A 14,007-nucleotide genomic window follows, 5' to 3' on the forward strand; every position below is an offset into this window, starting at 1 on the left:
GTTCTCAATGTTGGTTTTTGAATATTAAAGTACTTTTAAAGATATTTATGACAGTATAATTGGTAAGTTTTTATTAATAAAATCTGCTGCACTCAACAGTAGATGGTGTTACAGAATTGCCAAGTTCACAAATAACCAAATAACAACAGAACTGGCTGTATATACTAAATACTACATATACTAAATGACTAATACATATGCTGCATATACTAATGACTGCATAAATACCTGTATGTTTACATATTTCACACAGAACAGGTGAGATGAAGTAACAGACACCTTTCTAAAATATTTCAAAGGCAAATTTGAATTGATTTTAGTGCATGGTGATCAACCCACTTTTAGCTTTCTGCATATTTTGCTCAGTTTTCCCAACACCTGTTTTTAAGAGGTTATTTTTTTCCCTACTGTATGCCTTTGGATCCCTTATTAAATATCAGGTAACTGTAAGTGTATGGTTTTATTTCTTGCTATTCTATTCCATTCATCTTCGGGTCTGCCAACTGATCTGTTTTTGTTATTATAGCTCTGTAGTAGAGTTTGGGGTCTAGAATTGTGATACCACCCACATTGCTTTTTTTGTCTAGAATTGCTTTGGCTTTGCTAGGCCTTTTATTGTATCAATTCAAAGTGGATCATCAATTCAAAGTGGATCAAAAATCTCAATCTCAGACCTGAAACTTTGAAAGTACTGCAAGAGAGAGTAGGAGAAACTATAGAACTTGTTCATATAGGTAGACACTTCTTGAAGAGAGTCCCAGGGCAACAACAAATAGGACAGAGATTGACAAGTTGGATTACATTCCGGAACAGCTAAGGACATAGTAATAAACTACAACGACAGAAACAAATTAGCAGGATTTACCAGCAAAAGCCTAATATCCAATATATACAAGGAGCTCAAAAAACTAACTCCTCCCAAACTTAATATACCAATTACTAAATAGGCAAGGGAGCTAAGGAGAGACTTCTCAAAAGAAGAGGTAAGAATGGCAAAGCAACACATGAGGAAATGCTCATCATCCTCAGCCATAAACAACTCAAATTCCATCTCACCCCAGTTAAATTAGCCAACATTGTGAATTTGACAACCACAAATATTGCTGGAGATGAGGGGAAAAAAGAACCCTACTGCACTGTTGGTGGGAATATAAACTAGAACAACCACTCTGGATAGCAGTCTGAAGGTTCTTCAAAAAAAAAACTAAATACACAAATCCCTATGACCCAGCCATACCACTCCTGGGCATCTACCCTGAACATCATTAGCGGGGATATGGTAAAGATAACTGCACATCCATGTTCATTGCTGCATTATGCACAATAGCCAAGACATAAAGACATCTGAGACGTCCCCCAATAGATAAGTAGATCCAAAAAGTGTGGTACCTATACACAATGGAATTTTTCAAAGCTATTAGAAAGAATAAAATAATGTCATTTTCAGGGAAATAGATGGAACTAGAACAAATCATGTTAAATGAGGTAAACCAAGCTCAGAGAGACAAATAACAGATGTTCTCTCTGGTATGAAGAAATTAGATCTAAAATACACTAGAAGATGATGAATTATGAAGGATTCTAGATACTCACACACAGTGAGACCAAAAGAGAATAGTCTTAGGAGAGAAACACAAAAGTGCAATGCCTGAGTGTTTCTTCATAATCACATAAAATATATAATCCTAAAACTTGAAGATATGGAAACAAGAGAGCTCTTTCTATTTTTTTATTTGAAGCTTTTAGTTTTTTGATGATTTTTGTCTTCTTCATCTTATATATGGTGTATTCAAGTGTACATTATTGAAAGGGGAGGGGGAAGGTACAGAACTTGAGGTGAAAAGGGTGGAATTCACTAGATACTGATAAAAGTGAACTATACAACTGGGTGGAGACTGGAGGGTAGGACTGGGAGAGAGTGAGGGAACAAAAGACACTGTACGAAAGGAAACATACTCAGTACTCATAACCTAGCTCCTGTAATTGCAATCCCTCTATATATCACCCAGAGCAACAATAATATAAATTAATAATAAAAAATTTCAAAGACAAACTCAAGATAAGATATGAGAGCTAATTTATTAAGGATAGTAAATTTGGGTTTTGGGAAATACTAGACTGCAAATATTTTGGAGGTTTTCTTCAGTTTTAGTTGGTTTTACTTTTTAGAAGACATAACTTCATGAATGATATCTCTTTCAGACATTCGTTACCTAAATTTAATAACTAGTTTATAAGGACAAATGTTTAGGACTTATTATACCTTGGTTTGGAATTGCTAAGGCAACTTAACTTCATTATAACCAACAGATAACAGCAGTATTTTAAATTTCCTCTATTAATGAGAACTATGATTCAAATGAAAGGTTTTCTGGAAAGCAAATTATATTTGAAAATGAAATAAGAAATTTAAATTTTATTTTCCGGTATGTTTTTTCCCATAAACAATACGCATCTAAGTAAGAAGAAAGAACACTGTATGCAAACCACATTCCTTTGTGAGGTGCCAGGGTCTATTCAATAGATGGTTGCCAGGCAGACTTTCCTAATGGGCAGAAACAGGACAGCAAAGGAGAAATCACAATACTCAGCAGGATGATGACCTACTTTATTATTATAACTCATAGAAGTTATGAATGCTTTTTTTTCATAGTAAAGCTACAATGATTTGTCAGCAAATTACTTACCTTTTGTTAGGACAGTTTTAAAAATTCTATGATGGCAGGACTTTCTATTTAGAGCTAACAATTTTATAACTATACAATTTGTCATGCATAGAAAATGAAATCCATGTGTATTATTTAAACTCATGATAAGAGAGGTGCATTTCGTCAGTACCTATTTCCTTTATATTTACTTCATTTCTTGGATATTTTAGTGTAGTTATGTGGTTTCATTCGTCAGTTTTCAAAGAGTTGAATGGATTTTGTAAAAACAATGTGTATATTTAAATTTCACCTTTATACATTTTCTAGACTATCAATAGATAGCAGAGTCACCTTAAGTTTCATGTAGTACTTCTATATGGCGGCTTACATATAATAAATACTTTTTTTCCAACAAATCATTTACCTGAGAGACAGCAAGACCTCCAGCATACATTTATAGTTGTAAGGACAAATCTTGAGCTAGAAGTAACTGAAGTGATTAGATTCTCTATGTTGAAAATGTTTTGATCCACAGCCAATTGAAACTAATTGAAATAAATACTCCCCGTGTGTGTCTCTTTAGTGATTAGTTTCTACTCCTCAAAGACATTCTGTCAATGTATACAGGCAGTAATCAAGTAGGAATAAAATATACTCACTGAGTAACTACAAAGGAGGGTATGGGAGAAAGAGGTGGGGAGAGAAAAAGGGAGGGAAGGAGTGAAAGCAACAAAAGGAGAGAAAGAGAGCATGCCTCCTGTGACATGCTTCACATTCAAAGGTACACAACTTGGTCAGCAGAAAGAGGGCAGTATTTCACCATGTTCAGGAGTGTTGGGTAATGCCTGTATTTCAGAAGCCTCAGTCCAGATTCATATGAATAGATAGTATACATAACTTCATAGGAATATGAATTCTTTCATAGAAGGGCTTACATTTATTAAAATATGTGTAGGTTTCACAACAAGAAAAAATGGAATGAATAAAAGTTTGTTAGAATACAAGCTTATCAAAGACATTGTTTCATTCTCCACTGTATGTTTGACACCTGAGATAATGCCTGCACACAGAAGTAATCAATAGATAATCTAGATGAAGAACAAATCTTAAATACTCAACTCCAAGCTGAAGAGTCTAAGTGCAGGAAAGTTATGTGATATGTCTAAACTCGTGGAGGTATTAGGAGTAGAGTTATTGTGGAATGAGATTCTAACATTCAGTTCTGCTAATACAACCTCCCAGGTAATCATGTAGATGATGAGAGCAGGAGTTGTCATGTGGGTTGCAAAACTAAGATATGACTGTTAAGATAAAGAAGCCAGAGGAATGTTGTTTGCAGTGTGTGTAAATTTAAACATTGTATAGTTGTGCTATAAAGTGCTTTCTTCTGTGTAACAACTATGTATCTATTGACTAACGGGGCTGGGGGGGGCGGAATTTTGTACAACATTGGCTCCAATGTCATTTAACTGTTATTTGGTACAGATGCAGTATTTATTTGTCATTCTCATAAAGCAAGATTGTTTGATGCAACACCTTGAAGCAAAATGTGCTCCAAATAAAAATCATAACCGTACTTATTCCATGTGTGGAACATTGGGTGGTCCTAGATTCCTAATTTATATATATATATATATATATATATATATATATATATATTATATGCCTTTAAAACTATTGCCAACATTGCCAAATGCACCGTTTCCATGAACTAATCCTTGTTATTCCCAGTAAAATAATGTGTTAAACATCAATGAACTTCACACATATCTCATTTTTTGTGTACTGAGGAATATGCCTTGGTATGTTTGACAATACCTGCAACTTTGCTTAGAGATATTAAAAGCAGAAAATAAAGGTCAAAACATAAAAGGAATTATTTGAGGAATAGTTTTGATAAAGCATGTATCGTGATTATGTGTATATTTGTACTTGTGAAATATAACATGTCCCAATACACACACAGAGCAAATCTTATGAAAATAGGTACTGAAAGATACACATTGCAGAGAGCATGAGAATGAAATTGTGTTGAACAAAATGCATGTGGTTTCATATCTATAGAAGCAAAGTCAAGAATTCTTTAAACATTTATGGATGAGGCAGCAGACTATTCTAGCATACGTACTTGAATGATTTAGGCAAAAGGTTGAAAAGGTAGGAGGTAAAAATAATACGAAGTACTTACAACCATTTCATTGAGTGACACCCAGCAATCTGGTGGGAAATCCTGCAGCAATGGGACCAAAAATTGAAGACAACCATCCCAGTGACACAGAAGCAGCATCATGCCGATGAGATTAAAAATCCTTACCACCGCACTAGCAAGGTCATATGTCATGTGGAATATCTGTTAACCAAAACATCAAATCAAAGAATTAGAGATCATAAAAAAAACAGCTCAAAATTAACATTAGCAGTGCTGCCCTGTTTGTAAATGCTGATTTAAAAAATGGGAGCACTTTCCTCAAAAATAGAAATACAGATTTTGATTATTTGCCTTTCTACTCACTGAGGTTGGCATTAAGCTTGATGAACATCATAGCCTTTTCAGTAAAAATAGAAAGGAATGAAATGTGTGTATTATATAACATTAGTTTTGTCAGCTATTTTCATTTACTGTCTGTGACCCTTTGAGTCAGGCTGCTTGAAAACAAGGAAGTAAAATTAAAAAGATAGCTTTTTTTCTCTACTTCTCATCCCTCAAGAATTAAAAATTATACGCAAAAAGAATCCATTACAAAATATAATCAATACAAAATATAATCAATACAAAATGTAAATTAAGATTAAGATAATATTGGTTATTAGACAGCACTCTAAACATTCACACAGTGATAAGAAGTATATTCTTAAGAGAAGTTCACAAAGGCTCATAACTATGAGTATATGATTATATAAAATTGTGCTTATCAAAATGAACTCCAAGGAAGTGATGTTGTGGCTCAAGTGGTAGAGTGGTCACCTTGAGCTAAAGGGCTGAGGGACAGTGCCCAGGCCCAGAGTTCAAGCCCCATGACCAAAAAAAAAAAAAAAAAAGAATCAAAGTGTACTCCAAGAAATGGAAATAAGAGTTTGTTGTGGTTGTTGTTGTTGTTGTTTTTTCTGTACTGTTGCAGGTTTTCTTTCTTTCCGTTTTTTTCTTTCCTTTTTTCTTTCCTTTTTATTACCTTTTGTCACTAATTTTTTTTTTATTTCTGTACCCTTTGTCTTGTATACATAAGTTTATCTGATTTGGGGAGGGAATGAGGAAGTACAGAAAGGGTGCCACAAAGATTGAACCAATTCAGCAGTGATTCTCACTAGACTTTACCTTGGAAATGAACTATACAACTTGGGGGAAGGGAAGTCAGAGGGGGAAAAATTGGGAGAGAATGAGGGAGGGGGAGACACTATTCAAAAGGAAATGTACTCATTACCTAATTCATGTAACTGTAACTCCTCTCCACTTTACCTTTACAATAAAATTTAAATTAAAAAAGAATAATATAGTTAATATTCTGTCTTTGAGTAAAATGGTTCTTAATTGTGTATATTGACTTTGAATAATTACTTTTTAGATAAAATTACCAGGAGTTGATTTAAAATGTGTAATTATTTAAGATGTTAAAACTAGTTGTGTTACTTTTCAAATTTTTATGGTGGGCAACATTACTTCATTAAAAAGAAAACATAAAAATATGACCAGTCATTATCTTCCAACAAAATTAGAAAATATATGTCCAGTTTTCATGTATAATTCCTCATTTTTTGATTAAAAAAACTAGAATATGAACCTACTCTTTTCTCTTAAGTGGTTTACAGAACTCTCCCACATATAATATTTTACTTTTTTAGAATAATAAACCCTATTTGGAAACAAACCTACACTCTAGATTGATAGCCAAAAAAGAAAAAAAAACAGTGAAAATAATTACTAATAAGTGCAATAAACAAATATGAATAAGTCTATATTAACACCTTGAAATACTGAAAATAATATGCACAATTCACCCCTGAATTCTCTGATTAAACATAATGATTTTTTAGCTAACAAAAACTTTCTACAAATAGCAGAAGAAAAGAAAATCACCATGGAGTTAGATATACTGCAAATTAGAATTCCATATTTATATTTAATTATTTACTTATAAAATCATTATGGAATTCTTGTAACTTCAGTACTTGCAAGAAATAGAATAACATTATATAATATATACTTCTGGATCAAAAAAAGACACACTACCTTTCTGTTTAATTACTTGAATAACTATCTGAAACTCTGTCGAAATTACAAACTATAAGCATGATTGAACTACGAGGACTCTGAATGGACTCTAGGGTGTTCTAGAGCATGAAAGCTGACTGTTTTGTCTTTAAGGAATTGGATCTTTTTGTATATTAAATGTTCAAGATTACTTATTAAATGGCATGTGCTATCGATTACCATTTCCATTAGGAACTCTTTATAATGTCTAAAATGTTCTCAAAAGAATCCTAACCATACAGAATCCTAACCATATGAACCCCTTCATAACATGTGAGAAATACTTTGGGTCCTTTTCTTCTGTGTCATTATGAACTTTTCTAAAAGGCAATCCTTAGATTTGAGGTTATCTTCTCCATCCCTATCCATATCACTAGAATGTTAGTACTTGGCACTAGTATTATGCTAAATAATCATAATACTTTAATAACCAATACAATTATTAAATAAGTATTTTGTAAATAGTGATAGAATGTAATTTTGCTTTAGATTAATCATCTTATTAATTTGTTATTTTTTAATCTGAACACTCTTAAAATAGAGAGATCATTTCATTTTACCAGTTCTCATAATGAACTGTTATAGTGGAGAAAATTTGGAGGAATATGTTTAAACCCATTTTACATAGCTTGTGAGTTCTACTTCCATAGACAGAAACTTGCAGATATTCCATAAGCAATAAATAATTATTTTCAATTATACTTTAATATTGTCCAAGAAGAATTCTATAGCATCCTTAATCAGATTGTTTTAAATTGTCCCAGAAATATGTTTACAGTATATTACATATTTGGAAGATGTTTGCTAATGTATTTTAATCATATCCCCAAATAAGCCATGTACTACAATTTCTTTTATTTTCTGAGAGTGAACCTAATCGAGTAGTTTAACTCTCACATTCCTGATGTTGGCTAAATTTACAGACAAGTGATTATTGATAAATATTTAGCATTTCAATCCAACATATTTAGCTTACCTACTGCCAATGGTTGACTTTTTGGTGTGGCAAAAATCTTAATTTTTTTATCACATATACTTTCATGGAATATTAACTGAAAAGTACATAATATATATTTTCAAATCCTGAAATAACCATTCTAATCTTAGAAACAACAAATTGGCTAAGAAGAAAAGGGGAAACTTATTAAGGAAGCATAACTTGAAACCACAAGACCAGAATTCTACTCCTCAGTTTGGATTAATCAAGTCCCAAAAACTGACTTAGCTTTCCACTAAAATAAAATAAGGAGGAGCAAATGACTTCTAAAGTTTTGCTCTGCCTTTCTTAGGCTTCTCTACAAAAGGCTTGGGTGCTGGAAGCTGGCTCCAATGACGTGGCATGGAGAGGAATTGAAATGACATAAAGAGGATATTTAAGACGGGGGGTCCCAGTGAAAGGTGGTGAGGTTCTGAAAGGCACCCCTCCCAAATCAATTGTCATTCTTGAGCAATTCAGTTCTCTCAGGAATGGATTATGTCTCACAGAGTGAGTTTAAGTCTTTCAGTAGAATGCTAGTTACTAAAGAGTGGTTTACTTTTAAGGTAGAGAAGCATCGTCTTTCTCTCCTTCAAGATCCTTCCACATGTGCCCTTTCTGCATTTCTTCTGTGATAGAATACAGTGGGGTCCTTTCCAAAAGCTAAGTCAGTATCAGTGCCCTGGACTTCAGTCTCCAGAAATGTGAGACAAAATAAACATGTCTTCTTGATAAATTTTCCAGACTCGGGTACACTGTTATAGCAAGTGAGAATAATCTAAAGTAAATTTTCCATTGACATAATTCTATAATAGTTTTTTCCTTAAAGAGAAAAACAAATGAATTTTTTAAAAGTTAAAATACAGACTTCCACTTTATCACACCATAAACTATAGTTATTATTATATTTATTATTACATTATTATTACTATGATATACCTATATACATGACATAAAACTCTTTATTCTAAACAACCTTCCTTCATTTTTTGTTGCTAAAATAAAATTGAAATTAAAAGTAATAATTCAATTGATGCACTTGTTTCTATCTGTAATAGCTACTCAGAAGACTGAGATGCAGAACATGGTTCAAAGCCAACTGGAGCAGAAAAGCCCACAATATCCTATCTCAAAAGTAATCAGTAGTGTGGAGCACTCACGGCTACTTCTAGCTACGCAGAATGCTGAGATCTGAGAATTGCAGTTTGAAACCAGGTCAGGCACGAAAGTCTGTCAAACTCATATCTCCAATTAACCTCCAAAAATCCAGAACTGAAGCTGTGTCTCAAGCAGTAGACTATTAGCAGTAGACTATTAGTAGACTATTAGACCTGGGACAGCCCACAGGTCCTGACTTCAAGTCCCAGGACCAGCACCAAAAATGAGCAAAAGAGCTGGGAGGGGACTGTGGCTCAAGGTGGTAGAGCCTCAGTTTAAGTAAGCCATGCAAATATGAGTGCAAACACTAATCTTGGCAAAAACAGATAAATAAAATGGTGTAATGAATAAAACCTGCCAGAGACCATTGTATTTAAGTCAATTTTACACCATCCCTCATAAAGTCCCCAGCCTACTCTCATCATTTTCAACATAGAAAGGCTGCAGTGAGCTCACTGCACCATCTTCCAAGTAAAGTTAATAGCGCAAAGAAGAGAAAGAAACTGTGAAGACAAAAACAATCCATCTTTCTAACTTTTTATACTGTGGCTATCAAAGTGACATCATGCATTGGCACTCCCTCCAGAGATTCTGGCCAGCAGAGCCAGTCAAGCTGAGAATACTCATTTTTCTGAGTGGTTGTTATGTCAGAGATGCTCTGGAAAAAAAAAAGCAGAGCTGTTCACTGCCTTGGCAGATGGCTTCAGAAGGAAATCACTAAGTACATAACTTTGATAGGATGCCAAAAAGACAGGAGAGAGAGAGGGGGGAGTACAAATCTTAGTGAAGAAACCACATATTCTGCCATTTGATAAAACCTAATGAGAGAAAAGCTTACTGGCTATACTCCCCCAAAAGGAAACTAAACCTTACAAAATAAACAAGTGTTGGCAAGTTGTCAGCAACAACCCTCCCAAAGAAAACAATTGAGTAAGATCTGCTCTATTGAAAAATGTCATAATTTCAGATTTAGAAGTGGGATAGTAAATAACAATACCCAATCAATTCGAATGATAGTACATCTAGATATTTTCAAACCCCTGAAGTGTCAAAATTACTTAGTTTATCATAATTTCTGTAAGTATATTATTGTTTTGACTTTTATCCAGAAGGTCTCTTAGAAGGAATAAATCTTACTTGTGAACACTGAATTTTCAAATCATCAAAACCACTTAAATATTTGCTATAGTCAGAATATAACCTTAGACATAGTTCACATGTCTCCAACTAATATCATCTTCCTCAAAGATTCCTCACCTATTTCAGTCAGTAATCTTTTTTTTTCTCTGCACCTATCACAGATTTCTCATGAATGCTGTTCCCTTTTAGTACATTCTGGAGTAAGTACCACTTATCCATGAAGAAAGAGGAATGGTTTGGTAAGCAGAATCAGAATAAGTTTGAGAGTATACTGTATTTCTCTTTTAGTTCTAGACTGGAAATTATTTTTTCCACAGATAATTACAAATTCAATTTTACCCTTTTTAACATTCAGTGAAATCCAATTATTCCCTAAAAAATATATTTCACTATTTTAGTGAAGAGTTGGAAAGTTTTCATAATACTGGACAAATTCTGTGAATGCCCACAGAGGACAAGGGGCTCTGGGTAATGACGTATGAACTTGTCTCATTAACCTCAAATTAACCTTTCTTAGGTTCAGGCCTCCTGCTCAATTTTTCTTTAGCAGTATGACTTCGGAATACAACTCCAAATATCTCAAACATTGCTTTGTACAGACTGAATCCTACAGTTTGTCTTGGTTTTGTTTCAAAAACTCATATTTAATTTTTTTATTTACTTTAAGTAGTTATTCAAAGAAGTTCCTATTCTACAAAAGTTTGTGAATACAAAGTGTCTGACAACATTGTCACCCATCACTCCTAACCCACCCTTTCTCTCAGGTTTGTTAACGTTGAAGGATGTACACTGAAGTTTTGACTGCATTCTCCCTCCTTCTTGTTTTGCAAATTCTTCTAGTGTTTTCTAAAAAGTGCTTCTTTCTTTAGTGCACTGGTTTCCCACATTTTTTTTTAATCTGAGGATTTTCTTCTCTTAACTCTACTGAACTTTTTAGCCTTCTGCTATTTCAGGTATATTCCATTTCTCACTTGATTCTTTAATTATGTTGAATTCTTCGAAAGCACAAGAAACCCACATGCATTTGTTTTCTACTTTCTCAGCAATCCTCTTTTATAATGTATAACTCCTCAATCTTTCATAGTGTCAATTCTACTATAAATGATTCATATAACTCAAGTTCATAACTGCACTTTGTCTCTGGGCCATTGTATTCCAATAAACAGTTGATCAATTCAAATGTCAATAAGCAATTACTTAAATTAGTTTTATTTCATAATAGATCTTTCTAATCTCTAAACCATCCTATCCTAATAATTATCTTTGGAAACAGTTCATGTTTAACACACTTATATTTCAAAATAAATTGAGAATCAACTTGTCAAATCCCTCTCTCATTCATAAAATTAATTTTTTCTTCTGATTGACCCCACATGAAATCTCACTCTCCTTGAAAATGTAGTGAATGTGAGATCCACGATTGCCATTATATGAATTAACTTTGATCTTGCAAGTTATCTGCTGAGATTTCCACTAGAGAACAAAATAATTTTCATGATGCCCAAACTCCTTGGCCATAGATGAAAGACCATTTGTGATCTGTCTTTCCTTCTACCAAATAATGATACTATCTTACCTTTAGAAGCTACTCTGAGTTATCTGGGCCTCATTTCCTCATGCCCAAGCTATTCTGAAGGCTGAGATATGTGGACTGCAGTTCAAAGCCAGCCCTGGCAGAAAAGTTTGTGGCACCCTTTCCTCCAATGAACTACCCCAAAGCCAGAAGTAGAGCTGTGGCTCAAGTGGTAAAGTACTAGCCTTGAGAAAAAAGATTAGGAACAGAGTCCAGGTCTTGAGTTCAAGATTCAGGACAGATAAAAACCAAAAAAGTATAATCTGAGTTCAAGGCAAACCAAAGTAACCAAATTGTTACAGTGGCTTTTATTTTTTTTTAATTTAATTTTATTGTGATGTACAGAGGTGTTGCAGTTACATAAGTAAGGTAATGAGTACGTTTCTTGCTGAACATTAGTACCCTCTCCCTAGTATTCTCCCATGTTCCCTTCAACTTGACTCCCCTCCCCCTCAAGTTATAAATTTCATTCCCAACATAGTGTTTTTGAAGTATCACTGTTGCATGGGTTCACCCTTTGTCCTTTGTCTCATCATTTTGTCATCCCCCTTCCCTTCCCCAAATCAGATAAATGTATACACAAGACAAAGGGTACCAAAATAAAGAATAGTGACAACAGGGGATACACCAAAACAAACAAAAAGAAACACAAAACAAAAACTAAAGAAAAAACAGATAACTTTACACAGTACATTAAAAACAAAAACAAAATGCAAAAACAAAACAATGTTTTGTTCCCATATCCTGGAGGTTATTTTGATTAGCATCATTTTATATGGTCATATGAACATAGCTATTGGGCTATTGTGATCCTCTTCTAGGATTATCTTAGACATATACTAATTATTACAAATGAGGGAATCCATGAAACCTATGTTTCTTTGGGTTGGACTTAATATGATTTTTTCCAAGTCTTTCTATTTCCTTATGAATGGGGCAATGTCATTCTTTCTGATGGAAGCATAGAAATCCATTGTGTATATATACCACATTTTCTTGATCCATTCATCTACTGAAGGGGCATCTGGGTTGGATCTATATATTAGTTATGGCATAAAAAATGTTTCAATGAATATAGTTGTGCTGGTAGCTTTAGTGTAGCACAGTAGCCTTTATATAAGAACTCATCAGGGATTTCACTTGTTGATAGTCTACTCTTATGCTGTTATCATATCTCCTATCTTTTTCTTAAGTGGTGATTTTTTTGATTCATACTTAATACGCTTCTTCACTAAAGGCTTCTATGACTTCTCCTGGGACAGAATTAGGTGCTTCCTCCCAGAGAATAGTCTATACTTCTGTAGAAGTGTTTAATACATTGCATTAATTGTTTATGTATCTGTGTTTTCTTTAGATGGTGAACCCTAGAGATAAAGGATTGAATTCACAAAACATTGACTTCACATACAGTTACAATATACAAGGAAGAGAAGGGGTGGAGGGGGGGATGAAAACAAAACACAAAGAAAGAGAAGGAAGGAGGAAGAATTCCCAGTTTAGAAACATGTAGTATGTTATAACTCCTTAAATCTAGAATATCTTTGTTATATTCATTATCATATGAATATCTACAGAGACGATTGTCACCATTTTTGCCTTGTCCTCATTTTGAGCCTTTAGTTACCAAAATTTAGTTCTCTGATCACATCAATTTTATAGCCATATTTTACTCTCCATGTCTTACTTTCACTGTACTAATTTTTCCCATTCTTTGAGACCTAACAATTAAAAGTTCTATTTAGCCAGGCACTGGTGGCTCACGCCTGTAATACTAGCTACTCAGGAAGCTGAGATCTGAGGATCACAGTACAAAGCCAGCCCCGGTAGGAAATTCTGTGAGACTTTTTTTTAATGTTTTTTATTGTGAAAATACTGTCCGAGGGGTTACAATCACATGAGCAAGGTAATGAGTACATTTCTTATCACGCATTGTTGCCTCCTCCTTTGTTTTTCCCTTACCATCCCTTCCCTCCATTCTCCACAACTACATTCTTCCCCTCCCATTCCCCCACTCCCCACGCCTCTACCCTGTCTGGTAAAGTTTGTTTTTCGACATAGCGTCTTATACATCTCCTTGTTGCAATGGGTAAACCTGTATCCCTATTCTTTTTCCCTTCTGCTCCCCAAATTATACCAACATCAAATACAGTGAAAACAGGGGTTATACTGTGAGAGAGGGACAGACAAAGCAACAAAAATATCACGTGGTACCTTATAAATATGTTAGAAACAATAGCAAGAAAGAAAAAACCACTTGTGTCCTTAT

General features: G+C 34.0%; 1 protein-coding gene across 1 annotated transcript in view; it reads right to left on the bottom strand.

The window, feature by feature from the left end:
* Hcn1 (hyperpolarization activated cyclic nucleotide gated potassium channel 1) overlaps positions 1-14,007 on the bottom strand; it is a 285,847-nt gene that overhangs the window by 114,114 nt on the left and 157,726 nt on the right. The window contains 1 exon segment of the mRNA XM_042690598.1: positions 4,837-4,998. Within this exon segment, the coding sequence (XP_042546532.1) occupies positions 4,837-4,998 (162 nt within the window).

Source organism: Dipodomys spectabilis, unplaced genomic scaffold (assembly GCF_019054845.1).
Source record: "Dipodomys spectabilis isolate Male_0828 unplaced genomic scaffold, ASM1905484v1 ptg000138l, whole genome shotgun sequence".
NCBI lineage: Eukaryota > Metazoa > Chordata > Mammalia > Rodentia > Heteromyidae > Dipodomys > Dipodomys spectabilis.